Raw genomic sequence first — 19,028 nt, forward strand, 5'->3', positions numbered from 1 at the left:
TAAACTAAATCGAATGAGGTAAAGATACTGCTCTCATTTGATAGATTAGGAAATTAAGGCTTAGTATGGTTAAATGACTTAACCACAAGCTAGGGCGTGGTGGAGCTGGGATTAGAATCAAATCTCCTGTTTCTCTTGACCACACTACAGTTAACATTCTAATGTACGCTTCTGAACTTTGACTACAGTTGCCTGTAAGAATATATATTATAGTTTTGTATGTTTAAAAATTTACATACATAGCTTCATAGCTTGTACACCTTCTCCAATTTGAGATTTTTCCTCAGAGACACTTTCTGAAATTTATTGATTTGGGAACATGAACGGCTTATATATCTGTCACCCTGTTGCTATTGATTACAATTTTAGCAATAATTGAAATAATTTTTTGAAAGCAAGAATTGTGAAAGGATTTTTTGTAGTATTTGCTTTTGGCTCTTAAAATCTGTATTGTAGGCTTGTGCCGTGGCTCATGCCTGTAATCTCAGCACCTTCGGAGGCCAAGGCAGGTAGATCACTTGAGGTCAGGAGTTCAAGACCAGCCTGGCCAACAGGGTGAAACCCCAACTCTACTAAAAATATAAAAATTAGCTGGGCGTGGTAGCGTGTGCCTATAATCCCAGATCCTAGGGAGGCTAAGGCAGGAGAATTGCTTGAACCTGGGAGATGGAGGTTGCAGTGAGTGAAGATTGCACCACTGTACTCCAACCCTGGGCAATAGAGCAAGACTCCATCTCAAAAAAAAAAAAAAGAAAAATTTCTATTGTACCTGAGGTGACACCCTCTTTTCAATTTTTAAAAAGAAGTTTCTTTGTTTTCTACTTCAGTAATTTCTGCTTTGATCTTCCTTAGTCTCTCCTATTGAGTTAATCAGCTTTCTTTATTCTTGCCTTTTTCGTCTCTCTGCTCTTTCTATTAAGTATTTACCCTTGAGCCAGGCGCAGTGGCTCGTGCCTGTAATCCCAGCACTTCAGGAAGCCAAGGCGGGTGAATCACCTGAGGTCAGAAGTTCAAGACCAGTCTGGCCAACATGGTGAAACCCCATCTCTACAAAAAATACAAAAATTAGCCACACATGGTGGTGTGCACCTGTAATCCCAGCTACTTGTGGGGCCGAGGCAGGAGAATCACTTGAACCTGGGAGGCGGAGATTGCACCACAGCACTCCAGCCTAGGCAACAAAGTGAGACTTATAATAAATTTTTCTTTTGAATACCACAAAAACTTTTAAAAATCCTAATTCCAATCAACCACTCCATCTTGCTTGTCATTATTGTCTAATATTTAAAATTTTCCCTCATTATCATTGTTATTACTGGTGTTTTTGTTAAACAAATACTTATTTTTATTTGCTTATTTAAAAATGCATTCCTGTCATTTACTGGTTTATTTGCTAATCATTACTACATACACCTAATACTTTTCCTGGCGTCTATCTCCTTCTTCCTGCAGTTCTTCCTTTAGAAAATTTTCAGGAAGGGTGTGTGACAGATAAACTTTCTCAGCCTTTGTCTGAATATGTCTATTTCATGCTCAAGGTTGAACAATAAATTAGCTGATCAATTTTAGGTTGATGATTATTTTTGCTTGGCATTTTTCAGGTGTCATTCCAAGATAAACTTTCTCAGCCTTTGTCTGAATATGTCTATTTCAGGCTCAAGGTTGAACGATAAATTAGCTGATCAATTTTAGGTTGATGATTATTTTTGCTTGGCATTTTTCAGGTGTCATTCCAATGTCTCTGTTATTGCTGTTGACAAGCCTGTTGGTCTCATTTTTGTCCTTAATAATCTGAATTTTTCGGGTAACTAATAAGAATTTCATTTTGTCTTTTATTTTGAAATTTTACTATAATGTGACTAAAGATGAATTTATTTCTACTGCTTAACTCATTTTTCATCTTCGATTTAAAGAGTTATAATTTTCGCCAATTCTGGAAAATTTTCGTCTTTATTACCTTATCTTTCTCCCAGTCTGTTTTCTCCTTTTAGAACTGCTATTATATTTGTATACATGCTTGACTCTGTCATTTTTTTATGTGTCAACCATTTTTTCATATTTCTCTCTCTTGTTCTCTTAATCCATGATGAATTTTCTATAGTTGTTGTTTCAAATCTATCTTTCAGTTCACCAATTCCCTTTTCGGTTCTATCTAATCTTCTGTTTAACACATTCATTGAGCCTTTCATTTCATTATGTTTTCATTTATCTATGTTTTATTTGGTTCTTCTTTTTAGCTTCTTTTTAGCTTCTTTTCTTGTGTGCTTATTTCTTTCATCTCCTTAACTCACCACAGCCTAATATATTGATAATATTCTAAAACTGTTCTGTCATCTCGAGTTTTGGGGGAGCGAATCATTCTGCCTGTTTGATCTACTGACTCTTATTCATAAAGGATCTTTTCCTTTAGCGTTTTATACATCTGTATTGTAAATTCTTCAGGGAGATTTATTTCTCCCTGTGGGACTTGCACGTGGCCTGAGCTGTGAAGTTGTTCTTCCAAAGCAGGTTTGCATTTGCTTCTGCTGGGTTCCCCAGGTATATCGCCAGCCAGAAATTATTACTGTGAAGTAAAAAACTGAAAAGAGAAGCCTGGGGGATGCAGGTTCCTGTTGAAGAGCACTCTCCCAGAAAAATGGCTCTCCGCCCTTTCTCCCCAAGTGGGACGATGTGTGATCATGAATGACTAAGAGACCCCATGCTTCCTACAAATGAAGCCAGCTCTGTTGACATCCTTAGACTTTGAGTCAGTAGCAGCTAAAGGAGAATTTTCCTACAGCCTTCTGCCTTTCAGCAATGAACGCAGAGGACCAGGCTCGCCTGGGAGATCTCACAGTTCTAAGGTGCTTGGGAGAAAAGTCCGTTCTGGATCACTGATCTAAGTGCTGCAGACTCCTAGAGCCAAACTTGATTCTGCCTAACAGGATTCTGCTTCTGATTTTGCATTTCAATTTTACCCAGAAAACTCACTGTTTTCACTGACTTTCATAGGGGAAGTATTTTTTTTCTACTTTCCAGAAGTGGGTTTGGTTAATTTTTCATTAGTGACAAAGCCCATTGCAACATGGTCTCATTATTTGACAAGAAGGAAAACATAGTAATGAGAGCAGAAGTTGGCCCTTCTTTACTCTTCAGACCTGTGAAAGTGACCTAACAACCCACAGATGGTTCAAAGGGCTGAGGCAGTCCAGCCATGAAGAAATTAGGTACCCGCTATACCTCCAGCAGGCACCTAATTTCATATCTGGGGTACGACTGCTGAGTTCACTGAAATTTCTAAGCAAAGCAAATGATTTAAGAGAAACTGTGCCTGCACAGTGTGCCTGCCCTGCCCCCTGCTCTTTTCTCCATCTTGGAAGATTGGCTGGTCATGCTAAGACACAGGCCTGGAACAGTCAGTCAAGACCATAAAGAGCTTGAAGGCTTAGTCCCTCTCAGCCACACACCTTAGAGTCTGTCTGGAAATTCAAGCTTTCTTATAAGAATAGCATCCAAAATACCTATGCTTCTATCAACAGGTGATTGATTAAAGAAATGGGAGTACATCCATGCAAGACTCCCCTTTGGCCTTGAAATAGAAGGTTTATGTGCTAACATGAAAATACCCTAAACTATTCAAATAGAAAAAGCAGGCAGAAATGGTATGTGTTAAATACCCTCACCTGTACAAATACACACACACACACACACAGGCACATGCACACCTTTTTACAACATACCAGAAAGTAATGATATTACTTACCTGTGGAGAATAATATTTAAAATATGGGCTAGGAAGGAAACACATTTCTTATATTTTATTGTATACCCTTTTATAATTTAAAAAATTGTACATATTCATGTGTATTTTCTTCACCCGCTTCCTCCCCATGAGAGAGCTCACCCAGTAGACTATGTCTCTTCAAAGCATTTTTGTAGGGAGTTGCTCAAAATCTGTTCTGAAAAGCACTAGTTCCATAAGATGCAAATAAGAATTAAGTGAAAGAAAATATGTGGTCCTTCCCAAACATGCTTGGGAAACACTGGATTAAACCCAAATAAGCAGTTTTCTGAACTGCAGGAATTGTCAGAGCCTTTAATGTTCTCTGTAAATCTCTAAAAGGGGAACAGAATGTAAAGCTGTCCTCACATCTACTTAACCACAAACCCCTTTTTTGAGGAGCATCTCATGGGACTAATGATCTGTAGAATACACTTTGAGATTTGCAGACCCTGGAAACACATCAGTTCTCAGAACTCCTCCGTCTGCAGAGATCTCCCAGGTTGAGAGTGACAGGAGGTGGTCTTGACACTGTAGGGCCCTGTGGGCAGAGGGAGGACTGTCCCCAGCAACCCCCACTCACACACAGCCCACTCAGAGTCACGGTTATCCTAAAACAGACACACACAACTTAAATAAATAAATGCTTCTCTAGTTTCGTATTCTGGTACTTGGGATGGTGATCGAGTTCCCATCCAGGTCAGCATTTAGGATGAGTTGAGCGATGTGAATGCCTGGTGGGGTCAGAAAAGGAGGGCATTGTTCTTTTCAGCCCAACAGTGATAGCAGAGTTCAATCACCTCTCCTTTCTGAGCCCTGAGTTGGTTCTTGGTGCTTTTTTCTGCTTGGAGAGCACTGAAGCTGGCCACGTTCCCATTCACCTGGCTCTCAAATTGCAGATTCCTCTCTCTTTATGAGCCCGCGCTAATATCATCTCTTTTCAAGTACAGCTGGTTCTTGGGTGATTGATCTTGTCCTGATATTCTCTCAGGCTGCATGCCACCACATACTTTATTTTTAACCAGAAGATCCAGGTTTCAGTCTTGGTTCTTTGTGACTATTTTTGTTATGACTGAGAAAGTTTTATTTTGCAATTGGGAAACTAAGTGATGGGAAAGCTGTGCATACATCTGCACACTGTGCTCATACAGGGAACAGGCTGACCCCCAGAAGCAGCAGCAGTTGTCACAGGAGGAACACTGGGATGGGAATGAAAGAGTCTGGCTCAAGATTCTGAAACTGAGTTATCACCAATACTTCTTGTATCAAGTCGCTCAGTCTTTCAGTTTTTAACTGGGGATTAAGTATTGGGAAGACTTACAGAACTAAAGTGCGTGAGAGGACCTCGCCGTGGTCAATGTTTCCTCTTTCATTCACCTGCTGGTCAAAATCATGTGCAGTCAAATCTCGGCCCCAACACTTACCACTTACGGGAATGTGAGCAATTCTCTTAACCTCTCTAAGCTTTGGTTTCCTAGTTTGTGAAATAGAGACAGGAAGAGGGCTGGACTCACAGGCTGGTTGTGAGGACTGATGGGCTAATGCGTGGAAAGTGCTTCACTCATAAAAGTCACTGAATATAGATTAGTTGTTATTGGTGTTGTTATTATCTTTATATGTTTAAAAGGCTATAGTCACATAAGCTGAATAGGCAGAAATAAATGGGCGGAGTAGGATGGATGGAGGACTTCTCTGACTTCTCTAACACATACTCACAGCACGGGCTGGAGGGCCAGGGTTTGCCAAGAGCGCTGTGCTGACAGATTGCCATTGATTCTCCTTCCTCTCCAGTTACAAACTTACAGGAGCAGGGAAGCCTCTGGTAAGAGTGACAGCCACTCTCTTCTCAAGAATGGGGATTGTGTTTTTTGGAAACACTATGGCCACCACCTTAGATAAAATTTTGCCTATAGGCAGTCCTTCCTTTGAAGGTAGCCACAGATTCTTTCTCCAGGAGGTAGGAGGCTCTGCTGCATCTCACCCCAGATGTGTTATCACCATGGTATCTGTAAGGCCAGGAAATCACCGGCACCGAAAGCTTAATGGGTTCCTCTTCCCAGACCTTAAGAACAGGGGTCAACAGCTCCAAAGCTAATTGAGACCAAACAGGCAACACATACGAGTGACGCGGGTATAGTGGGGTTGGGGGGAAATCATAGTGTAAGCCCTGGCTCAGAGGGCATTTGCCATTCAGACCCTCTCCACTGTGGCCAAGCAAGAATGGGGTAAGGCTTTACTAGATTTTCCAATTTTCCAAGAGTGATCAGAAATCCAGAGATCTGTATGTAATTTTTCTATTTTTAATGCTAGCAATATTTTTTTAAAAAAATTGTAATTACCCTTTTGGCAAAGCAAAGCACATCTATGAGTTAATTCTACTGAGAGACTGCCTCTAGGCATGGGACCCCAGTCTGAATCCAATCTAAAGAAATCCTTAACCACATTCTACACAGACAAAATATTCTCACCAGGAAAGGGCAAATGAAGAGACTGGGAGGGTCTAAGCCTTCCATTTGGTATCATCTGTTTACAGGAGGCCTGGCTATTAAAAATCAAATTCCCACGTATGCAAGACTGGGGAACTTTTCTTTCTCAGTTTACCACCTGGCAAAATTGGTTGAGGTAAGAGCATGCAAACCTTTCTGATTTGGGAAATATCAGAAGAGAAATCTTGATCTTATGGCATCTTAATCAAGCTTTTCATGAGGCCAATTTGTTAAACTCTCATGGGCCTGTATTAAAATAACTTCAGATTTCATAATGTTATGTTAGGTGATTCAATAATTTGAGGTATTCCATCAGAAAGCGGGCAAAGGATATGAATAGACACTTCTCAAAAGGAGACATTTATGCAGCTAGCAAACATGGGAAAAAAAGCTCATCATCACTTGTCATTAGAGAAATGCAAATCAAAACCACATTGACATACCATCTCATGCCAGTTAGAATGGCAATTATTAAAAAGTCAGGAGACAACCGATGCTGGAGAGGATGTGGAGAAACAGGAATGCTTTTACAATGTTGATGGGAGTGTAAATTAGTTAAACCATGTGGAAGGCAGTGTGGTGATTCCTCAAGGATCTAGAACTAGAAATACTATTTGATCCAGCAATCCCACTACTGGGTATATACCCAAATAATTATAAATCGTTCTATTATAAAGACACATGCACACATATGTTTATTGCAGCACTGTTCACAATAGCAAAGACTTGGAACCAACCCAAATGCCTATCAATGATAGACTGGATAAAGAAAATGCACATATACACCATGGAATACTATGCATCCATAAAAAAGGATGAGTTCATGTCCTTTGCAGGGACATGGATGAAGCTGGAAACCATAGTTCTCAGCGTATACCTATGTAACAAACCTGCATGTTCTGCACATGTACCCCAGAACTTAAAGTACAATTTAAAAAATAATAATTTGGGGTACTGATCAACTGACTGAATAATTTGAGAAGACTTAAATATCAAAATAGCCATCATCTTCTTAGTAAAACTGGCTTACAAAACCATACCTCCACGTGCACTTTCTCTGGTCTTAAATGCTTAAGCCACTTGTTAACAAGCTTGTAACATTAAATGACAGTGCCACCTGTTATCTGCGCTCCCCTCGTGGTTCTTACCATTTCTAGTTTGTACTATGGTTGTGTATCTTTCCTCTCTAACTGGTCAGCAAGTTCCCAGAGAACCTATGTCTGAATATTTGCATGCTTACTACCACAGCTGCCATGCTTGGCACTTCAAATTCAAATGTACATACAAACAGAAAAATGAATGAAAGAAGGAAGGAATAGTTGCATGGATGCCAAATTCCAATTGGAAGTGCTTACAAATTTGAGAATCTTAGTTCGTCTGAAGCACAAATCTGGATAAACTACTTGCTTGACTCAGGTATAGTTAAGGGTAGTTTATTATAAGGGAAGGAACATGAACATTGGGCACAAATGTTAACTTTGAATTCAAAAAGATCTTTCACTAGCTGTATGGCGTTGTGCCGAACCCCTATCAACCTCAACAGGAAACTCATCTGGCTGAAGAGACTAAAGGAAAGACCCAGAGCCAGCAAAGGGGACATGGGGTTTTATTAGAAGCTTACATACAGGGGAGAGAAATGGTCTAGTAGCAGCAGGCTGGACAAGATACCCATCTTCCTACAGTCCAGCGGCAACATGCTGGGCAACATAACTTGACAGCCCAGTGACCGCAGAACGGGCAGGAAAACTGCAACCCCTGTAAACTGCATGCAGTTTATAGAGCATTTTCACTTAACTCTCTCCTCTTAATGACTTTCACCTGGAAACCTTCATGAACTCAAAACTCACAGCCTCAATCCCCTCTACGGCCCACGTTGCATGGAACTGGCCAGGGTTCAGATGTTTATCATAGATAGGAAATGAAGCTTTAGGTTGGCTACTTCCGGATTCCCTAGCTCAGAACATACATGCAGGTACATTACCATATAGGGTCAAAGGGTATGCTTAAGTTATTGCTATCAGGCGTGTTTACCCTACATACGACCTCAGGAAAATTACTTAATTTCTTTGTCCAAAGGTTATTTTAGATGGAAACAGGAGAGTTTACCTCCCCCTAAAGGGGACTAAATGAGAATATACATATCACATATATAATGTGTATAAACACACATACACATATATATGTGTGCATATATACATACAAATCAGTTAATTTAAAATCTGTGTTGCCACAGATACACTCTTTTAATGCTGACTTCTGTTTCTATAAACATTTGCATCATTTAATGACATCATCTACTTGAGGGTATTTTTATTTAATAATTTAAAGGTGTTCCTTTCCTGTATCCATGAAGACCTGCAGCAGGGTACAAGGTAAAGCAGTCACACAGAGCTCCTGTGCTTGGGCCACGCTGCTGCTGTCCACGTAGCACAGAGCAAATGTACCAAGCTGGCACTACTGGATTTGCTTCCAAGAAAAGTATTTGAAAGAACAATAATAAATACGTACCCAGTGGGTAAGACTTGGAGGTATTGGGGCATTTTAGAATGTCCACCAGGGTTACTTGTTTGACTTTAGCTCAATAAAATGTAATAAAGGGGCAGGTGGGAGTGGGAGGAACTATTCACCTCCTTGGTAAGTGCCCCAAATGCTGACCGGTAACACAGAAACCCATGTGGCTGATGGGCGTGGCTCATCCATGTGGACAAGGCCCCTTCTAGGCCCATACTCACTTCTAGCATTAGGCACGTTTGGTCAGCATTAGCGGGGAGTGTGTGTTGATAACCATAAAGTTGGAAGACATTATGAAAAGAGGGGAGCCTGAGAGAGAACAGGAGAGGAAGGGGTTTAACTCTTACCTTTCATTCTAGTTTTCTACTGGTGGGTGCTTGATCATCTGACGGAAGTTATCTGTGCAAAGGGAGCTAGAAATCTAGTGAGCAGAAATGGAGAAAATCAATTCTGCATAAATTGAAAAAGCTGGAGGTAATCACCAAATAGCTCAGTGGTCTCTGAGGAAGGAAGGGAAATTGGAGCTGAAAAGGAGTTTCTTTTCTAGGTCCCTGAGAAGCTTAGATGACAAAGTGTTGTGTATTTTCTGAACTAGGTCCCTGAGAAGCTTAGATGGCAAGTGTTGTGTATTTTCTGAACTAGGGTGACAATACTTATTGTCACCAGAAAAGCCACTTGTCCTGGCGAAGACCAAGAATGATAAGGAGACACCCAAATAGTTTCAGCATCTGCCCTTTCTCTTCAGACTGACACGTCTGGTTTACAATGAGGCAATTTATACTGGATAGATTGGGAACAGATTGCTGCTACCTGGGATCTCCAAGTCATCACCTTCCCAAACAGCCCTTTGCTCTTAACATGCAGATAGAAAATCTGATACCCCTATCCCACATCCTGTGGAAAACTCACTGTCCTTCCTGAAGATTTCCAAGGATTCTTGGGGGCATTTGTTGCATCTGACGACCTCTTGTTCCATGCAGTGTGTGACGGCTAAAAGTTCAGACCTCTGACTAAGACAGACCTGTGATCAAATCCGGGTTCTGTCTCCTTACAATGATGTAAAATTAGGCAAGTTGCTTTGATCTTTCTCCGCCTCACTTTGCTCATACACGAGATGGAGATATTACTACTCACCTCCCAGAATGTTATGACCGTTAAGCTAATGATGGGATAGTGATAAAGGAATACAAGCAAAGCACTTAGCATGCAACCTGGCATAAAGAATGAACTAAACAGAGAGTAGCTAGTATTCCTTTATTCATACTACCCTCAACAGATGACTCAAGATGGTAAACTTGTGTACAGTATTTATTCCAAAACCCATGACAATGTTTCCCAAGGAGATTCTTTTAACTTCAAAAACTTACAAGAACTCTATAAGCTACAACATTCTTTTAGTATTCATTAATTCTGAAAATACAAGATCACCAAAGGTGGATAGAAGGCATGCTATTTTTTCCCTTTTGGGCAATGTTTAATGCACAGGGAATCACAGACCTCTTGCAGTAATTCTAAGGGTCGTGGTCCCTGGCCCCACGTTGCAAAAGAATTCCTAAACTTCATTAACTACTGCTTTTCTGAAAGGACTCAGTTCTTACATACTCACTGAACAAATATTTACTGAGTGTCTGTTATGCACCATGTATTCTGCTAGGACTATCTTGTTTTACACTTTAAAGGAAGTAATGAATATACAAAAGATTTGAGAAGGGTTACGTGCAATAAAACCTGTGGGCTGCTTATTTCCTCTCTCCGTTCCCAGCATTTCAGCTTGTGATAATCATTTCACCATGTGAGGTTTTACACTGTATCCAGTAAACAGCTTGTCACAGGGGTCATGGCTCAGTGGGGAACTGCCCAGCAGTCCCACTTGATATTTCTTAGAAATTACACCTCCCAATTTTCACATGTCATATCCTACCCCCAAATTAAGTTGGGTTTTTTTAGTAAGATTCCCATTGATTTATCATTTCCACATTTTTAAAAGGAGGATTATTCAGTGTAGTTTTGTTTCCTGCTTTTCTTTCTTATTCACACATAATAGATGTCAATATTTTGGGGGTACATGGGAGATTTACATACATTAATATATAAAAATCAAATCAGTGTGATTGGGTGATCCATCACCTTATTTGTCTTTTGATTATGATAGGAGTACTCAAATTATCTTCTTCTAGTGACTTTGAAATATACAATAGATTATTAGTAGCTATGGCATGTTACTGATCTGTCAAGCACTAGGTCTTATTTCTTCCATCAAACTGTTTATTTGTACCTATTAATCATCCTCTCTTCATTCCTCTGCGCTTTCTTTGCCTCTAGTAACCACCCACCTACTCTCTGTCTTCATGAGATCCACTTTTTTAGCTCTCACTTAGAAGTGAGAACATGTGATGTCTGTCTTTCTGTGCCTGGCTTATTTCACTTAGCATAATGACCTCCAGTTCCAATCACATTGCTACTAATGACAGGATTTCATTCTTCTTTATGGATGAATAGTGTTTCATTATGTACATATGCCACATTGTCTTTATTCATTAATCTGGCTGGTGGGCACTTAGGTCGATTCCACATTGTGGCTGTTTTGAATAGTGCTGCAGTAAACGTGAGAGTGCAGGTATGTCTTCAACATGTTGATTTTATTGCTTTTGGATACATGCCCAGTAGTGAAATTGCTGGATCATATGGTGGTTCTTTTTTTAGTTTTCTGAGGAACCTCCACACTATTTTCCACAGTGGCTGTAATATGTTGCATTCCCACCAGCAGTGTATAAAGGTTCCTCTTTCTCCACATCCGTTATTCCCTATCTTTTTGAAGCTGTTTTAACTGGGGTGAGATGCTATCTCATTGTGGTTTTGATTTGCATTTCCCTGATGATTAATGATGTTTGAACATTTTTTTCATATACTTGTTGGCCACTTGTATGTCTTCTGAGAAATGACTATTCAGACATTTTGTCCATTTTTAAAAATCAGATTATTTGGATTTTGTTTGTTTGTTTGCTATTGAGTTGTTTGAGCTCCTTATATATTCTGGCTATTAGTCTCTATCAGATGGATAGGCCAAACTAAATTTTTTATCTTTTCCTGCTTTTTCTTGAAAGCAAGGAAATGGGATTTTTTTTGCCCTTGCTTAAGTTTAGATATTTTAATATCTTTCATCAAATATTATTTAAGCATGGAATATAAAGAATGAGGGTAATCACTCTGTGTTTCTCCCCATGTTAAATACATGCTAAATAAATTCGTATGCTTTTTCTCCAACTAATCTGCAAAAAAAAAAGTACTTCCCTGGTGGACATTATAATTTCGGGGGGGGAGTGCCACAAGACTAGGTGGCAGGTATATAATAAAATGGCAAAGTGCAGGCGTCGTAGAGTAGGCACAGGAAGCCAATCAGGGCTTCCATTGTCAGAGAAAGTCCTATAGAGAAGGCAGGATGTCAGCTCAGCATTAAGAATATATTGGGTTTAGTTGGGGACGGTACAAGGAAAGGGTGTTTCTTCTGAAAGGTAGAGGATAGCAGATGTGCAAAGATGAGAACAAGTGTCATCAGCTCAAAGGGCTTCAAGTGACTAGGATGTCAGCCTGGCTGATGCAGAAGATCTGTGCTAAAGAATACTGGAAAGAGGTGGCTGGGCATCATGAGGCAAGGCAATAGAGGTCCCTGAGTACTGGCTCGACGACTCTGGGTTGGCATTTCCTGAGCAGCAGGGAAGTGGTGTGTGGTGCTTCATCTGGCATGGTCTCTGCCTGGGGAGAGAATGGAGGTGGGGACACTGACTGGAGCCTGCAGATGAAGGCTCTGCAAGATGTGGGGATGATGGACTATGGGTGGCCAAGGGAGAGAAGGGGAAGGAATAACAGGTATTAATAATTCCAGAATTTTAGGTCTGGGTGATCGGGAATGACATAAGGAAACTTCCCACAAATCAGTGTTTTATAGGAATTCTGCCTTTCAAATGTCTTTCCTATTTTTCCAATGAGCCTCTTTTCCTTCTTTCATGTATGGAACCTGATAATTTAAAAAGCATTTAACTTTCTCCCTTCTAGTGTTGCTTTCCTATAAAAAGCACTAAAAACCTGCCAATTATGAAATAGCCCATCTTTGGGGAGTAACCACAAATAGTCAAAACAACTTGGAAGATCTTATCAGCTTCCCACTTTCCCTCCCTCTTCAAAATTAAATCCCATGACTAGGAATGAAACAGAAAGTATTTCAAATAGATGTATTTCTGTTATAGATGTCTTTTCTCTCTGTGTTTTTATTTCCAGGCAGTGAGTTAACAGTTAAGTTCACGGGTCTGTTTTCTTAACCTATTCATGCTAAACTGGAATTTTTGAGTTTATACTAAAAACAGTAATATCCTACCCTTATTATTGCCCTTTGCTGTTTAAATACTGCATTCTTTAGTGTTATGTATTTATCAAAAAGCCATCTGATGCAAACCTGGCACATATCATTATTCCCCTTTAACATATGAACAAACTGAGAATGAGAAATAACATGTTCCTTTACATTGCCAACAAGTGTCATCCCTGGAAATAACGTCTAGGATCTGTTATTTAATTACAACCAATATACTAGAAGCTGTTATACAGACAAAAAAAAGTTCAGTGCCCTATCTTGAAAATCTTATCACAAAATTGAGAAAATCAGGCATAAATATGTAAACAGTTAAATAACATTCCATGGCTAAGTGTCCCACCAGATGGCAATAGAAGCCATGAGTCAGAAGGTACAGGGTCAATTACCACGTCATAATGTGACACACAAATATGGGAGGACTATGTCTATTTTTGGGATCTCTGTTTTAAGAGGGACACTGACAACCTAGAGCTTACCTAGGTGAGACTCACTGGGAGTCTGAGGAGCCGCACAGATCAAATATGAAGGAACAAGTATCCAAACGAAGAGAAAACCCAGGGAGGGCATTATGCCCCTCCACTTGTCGCAATGCCTGGTATGTGAAAGGCTTATTCTCCTTGGTCTCAACAGTATGCCTGGGGCTAAGGGACAGAAGTTATAGGAAGGAAGCCACCAACCTCATGTAAGGAAGGAGACTTCCTTACATGGGAACAGAAACAAGTATATAGAACAGGCTGCCTAATGTGGTAATGAGCTCCCTATCCCTAAAGGTAATTCAATATGGGTCAGACGAACACTTATTTAGATGTTGTAGGGAGAATGCCTATATGACATGCCTTCTGTATGCTATCAAGTTCAGAACCAGCAAAATGGTATAACTGAGAGATGGCATGGTGCAGGGTTTAAGAACACAGTCTCTGGAGCCTATATGATCCTCAGTGTTGGAACCCAGCCACCATTCTGTAAAGAAGCCAGACCCCATGGAGAAGCCATTTGGAAGTCCTAGCTAAGGTATCAGTGCACAGTCAACATCAACCACCAGATGCATGAATACGCAAGCTTTGAGATAAGTCCAATGTTCCACTTTTTGAGCCGCTCCATTTGATATCAAGTAGAGCAGAGATGAGATGCCCCACCAAACCCCACCCAAATTGCAGATTAATAAGCAAAATAAATGCTATCATTTTAAGCCACTAAGTTCAGGGGTAGTGAATTCTTCAGTGCTGGATAACTGAAATACAAAGTTTGTGTGATATTCTGAGTTACCATTGGTCTTCACATCCATTAATAGGTGCTGAGTCAACTAGAACACGGTGTTATGTGCAGAAAGGCAGCTGGGTGGGTTGTGCTGATAAGCGAAGAGAAGGCTTGGCAAAGCTATTGGGAGAACATGAATGAAAGATGAATGAGGAACTTTGAAGACTAGATCTTCACTGCGTCCGTGGCTTTGCCGTGCCCTTCATCTCCTATACGGTCTTGAGACTTTTATAATTCTTCTTGAGGAGGCAGCTAGATTGAGCAAGTGCTAGTTCCTGTCAAGAAGGTGGAAGAAATCTTAAAGGTCTGTCGGCCTGCAGAGGAGGAGTGGGTGGTGGACTTAGGAAGCAGAACACCCAAGAAGACAGAAATAAAATCAAAGAAACTCTCGTATTACAGACCATGATACATTAGAATGTCCGCAATGTTAATATGGAAAGGAACCCGAGAGATTGCTTTCTAGATAAGGAAATCAAGATTAGGCACTTGGAAGGTAACTAAGTACTTATTGTAGCGTACAAACAGTACAGCTGAACTTCAGAGGGGAGCTTTAGGTTTGTTGAGAAGAATCCGAATGGGTGATGGGCCTAAAAATGCTCTCTAGATGAGGAGACCAGGAAAATCAAGACAGACTGGATATGACAATGGGTCTTTTTGAGTCTAAAAAGGGAAAGTTATGGCAGTTCTTGAAGGTGAGAATGAGGAATCACAATAGAACTTTTATCGTCAATACCATAAAAAACAGTTCTCTCATTTTTGGAGGAAATAAAAAATACACTGAACACACAACCAGAGTGGGTGACCAGATCGCCAGCAAGCAGACCCTAGTACATTAGAATGTCCATGATCTGCTGTCCCAGTGCTGTGAATACAGGCAAGAGGAGGCAGGCAAGGGAAGAAACCAGGAGGCAGTTACCTGGCCTTCTCATTGCTTTTCGGGCTGTAATAAATACATGCCTAAATTAGGATGCAATGCTGGAAAGCTGGGCTCCAGTCTTCTGAGTGGCAATGTTGATGAGGGTAACTGAAGCTCCTACATTGCTCATCTCTCCTCCTATTTCCTGCAGCACACAGCATTGATTATCCTCCTTAGAAAAGCCTTTCCAGCATCTAAAGTGGAAGAGGAGGGTATTAATCATAGTGAATTTTGACAAGGCAGAAGCCTCCACGGGCACACTTGAGCCATTTAAAGCTTTTATGTCCCCTCCAGTCCAACACAAGTGCATGTACATCAGGACCATAAAAGAGGGGAGACGCTTATTTTGAAAGCAGTAATAGCTCAGGGCTGGCCTCTCTCTTTTGCGTCCCTTCTTAGCCCTGGTTGTCTAAATCAAGTTATCTCAGCTGTTAGTGTTGTTTTATTCTTCATTTTAGGAAATACTACTAAAATGTCAGTTGGCCTGAAAGTTGTGCCCAGAGCAGTTAATTGGATTTACATTAAAATGAAAGGAAGACACCAATGTGGTTTTAATTCTAGCATTTATCATAATAGATAAGGATTCTGGAAAAAATAATGTCAAGTCTAGGCGAAATTGTTAGGCTATAAAACTGACTTAAGGGATTTTTTTGGAAAGAGAAAGGGGACATGTTCTTGCTACAACTGTATTTAACATTCACTGTAGGGTACAAAGCTCTCCACCTTCTCTCTGCTTGCTAAGACAAGCAGATGTGTATTGGAACTGGGGACTGGAAGAGACATGAAAGCATCATCTACGTAATTTCTCTGCTGCCAGAAAAATCATTCTATACGTCTTAAATATCTCTTGTTTGTAAATTATACTCCTCTAAAGGACCTCACAAATGAGCCCTGAGGGAGCTATTTAGAATTAATTCATCATAATAAAAAAAGTCTTTGTGCAACCTTTCACATTTTAGTTTTAGATGCTGCCATTTTCATCTCTTTATGAAATGACACAATAGCAGGTTGTTATCTTCCTGATAAAAAACCTTCACATTGTTAATCTCTTTTTCCTAAGACATATTTGTTTCTGAAACATTTCCTCATATGCTCTGTTTTCCTGCCCCTAAATAATATGTATTGCTCAACGCCAAGCCCTCCCTCGAGTTAGTTGCTCTTCTTTATTATAAAACACCAGCTGGATTCCATCTAAACATCTAATCATCTAATGATTCCTACACTTATGCCTCCAGGGCCACACCAGCTTTTTAAACCACAGCATGTGAAAGCCGGTGACCATTTTCTGTCTTATTTTCCTACCAAACTTGTATGGAACTGTTCTTCCTTCTCAAGAACTGTCCTTCACCAAGTATTTCTTTAATGGACTATGATTAAATGGTTTTAACTGATTGTTCAATAAATATGTGGGGCTCATTTTTAAAAAAAATTAGGAAATATATGGACTTAAAAAAAGAGAGAGGATATACAATGAAAAGTTATCTTCCAACCTCTATCCCAGTCATGCACTCCCCCCAACGCATTAGGGTCTAACCCCATTTCTGCTGCTTATGTATTCATAGAAAGAGATCATATAAATAAAAAGAAATGCATGCGATGTATTTAATACAATTGGCAGCATGTTTTAGCTCTGCTGATGCTCTGCATCTTTTTAAAAATTTTAATAATATACCTTGGAGATCTTCCCACTTTGGTACACACGGATCTCATATATATATATATATTTGGCTACCTAGTACTCTACTGAATGGATTTACCAACATATATTTATTGCAAACCTTTCTGAATATGGATTTCATTCTCCAAAATATCTTCTGCCAGCTGAAGATTGTGGAAGACTCACTGTCATACTTCACTGTGCAACTGTTGGCAGAATTCTTGCTATCAGCGCAGCACTGGGCTCGGCGCCACAGGAAATACAAGGAGCAGTGAGTCTGGCAGCCTCTGCTCCCCAGAAAACTATAGCCCCATCAGGGAGAAAATATATGCGAATAAGGGGGTCCTGATTGCCAAATCTATCCCTCTAAAGTTTTCCTTTGTTTTCTTGCACATCAGATACTCTTTCTAATACATGGTACAAATGGCCTTTCCCCTTTATTGGATGTGTGTATGGTGGTGTGTGTGCCTAGTCTTGCTTTTATACTGGGGGCCACAAGAACAGGACTGTCAAACTCACATACCTCCAGAAGCCAGGAAGGTGGCCTAAATGAGTGAAGAGCAGTGAAGTGAGCCAGTTGGGAAGGCACACACTCTGTCTACAGGGATCCGCCAACTGCTACTGTGCTTGATTACTTCTCTGTGAATAACCAGATCTTCTTATTGATTAAAAGGAACCAGGGGGTAACATGGGACTTTTCTGTATTATTTCTTACAACACAGGTGGGTCTATAATTATCTATAAATTAAAATTTTAATTTTAAAGAAAACCAGATACCTAGATTATTGCGTGAAATTACCTGACTCATAAATGTAGGCAAAATTTGAGCATGGTGCAGGCGCAGCAAAACTCATCTATTGGAAGGCCAGATGCAACCATTTTGCTATCTGTGCATAGCTGGATCATTATAATTGGATTTGCAGAAAACCCAAGGCAACCCAATCCATGAGTTTGCTTTGAGAAACTTCGTGTTACTGTGAGTTTCCATTGCTTTTGACAGTAGCCATCCCCACTTCCTTGTTGAGTTTTCCTCTCATTCCAGGTCCTTGGATGCGGCTCTGTTGCCCAAGCTATTCTCAGTCGCGGACTTTTTGGAGGGATCATTACTATCAATGTTGGATTTGCAATGGCAGTTGCAATGGCCATTTATGTGGCTGGCGGCGTCTCTGGTAAGCAGTAGAAATAGTGAATGGTGCTATTAACTCAACCACTCCAATGTGCTAACACAGTGCCGGGTGCATCACATACCAAAATTTACTTACATCTCAAAAATCCTGCAAGAGTGTGTATTGGATCCCATTTTTATAGATAAAATTAATTTGTTATAGGTGTAATTAAAATCACCAATGGTAAGTAACTTGTGCAAAGACAACGTTTAACAAGAGACAGAAATGGGGGTTAGAGCTCATAAATGATTCATTCCTAAGTCTGGCCACTGCATCATATTCTCCACGAGTCAATGGGATTTTTTACTTGCTCTAGCCCACATTTCGAATTCAACTCCCAGATACCCTATGAATAGCTCAGTGACGATCACTCCAACAGAGGCAAGTCCTGGACCTTTATCTACAACAAACAGGAAGAGTCTGGGTCTCTTGCAAAATGGATAGTGCTTTCGTGGAAGTTCAGATCTGATCTACAAGGTCTTAGTCTAATCCTGCCCTGAGAAGTGAACTGATTAAAAGCCAATCACATGGTTCTCAGAAGCAAAATGAAATGATGATTATTTAACGCAGTCTAGGGACTTAGGAAGTGACTGTGGAAATGATCTGGTTGCCAAAGGCACTCGGAATCTTTCAGCAGCCTGGTGTGGGTCCTCAGAGCATTGAGTCAAGATTTGGTAATAAGAAAAGAAAGGAGACTGAGTAACCATACATGCTGAGCACTGTGCTGGGTGCTGGACCACCTTTATCTCCATCTTCTTTACGACAGCACTCTGAGGCAGGTATTACTGTCTCCGTTCTGCAGAGAAATCCCTACTTAGAGGGAGTCAGTAAATAACCGGAAGCCCTGCGACTGGTAAAGAGACAGAGCCAAGATTTGAGCCAGGTTCACATGATCTGCATGACAGT

The 19,028-nt window shown here is 40.4% G+C and overlaps 1 protein-coding gene across 2 annotated transcripts in view; it reads left to right on the forward strand.

Annotated features, from left to right (window-relative positions):
- AQP9 (aquaporin 9) overlaps nucleotides 1–19,028 on the forward strand; it is a 44,307-nt gene that overhangs the window by 5,792 nt on the left and 19,487 nt on the right. For both annotated transcript variants that reach the window (XM_021666208.2, XM_021666209.2), the window contains exon 2: nucleotides 17,999–18,125. In XM_021666208.2, coding sequence (XP_021521883.1) covers nucleotides 17,999–18,125 — 127 coding nt within the window. The remainder of the gene's footprint in view (nucleotides 1–17,998; nucleotides 18,126–19,028) is intronic.

This window comes from Aotus nancymaae, unplaced genomic scaffold (genome assembly GCF_030222135.1).
Source record: "Aotus nancymaae isolate 86718 unplaced genomic scaffold, 86718_ANA_hifiasm-v0.15.2.pri h1tg000041l, whole genome shotgun sequence".
In the NCBI taxonomy this organism is placed as follows: Eukaryota; Metazoa; Chordata; class Mammalia; order Primates; family Aotidae; genus Aotus; species Aotus nancymaae.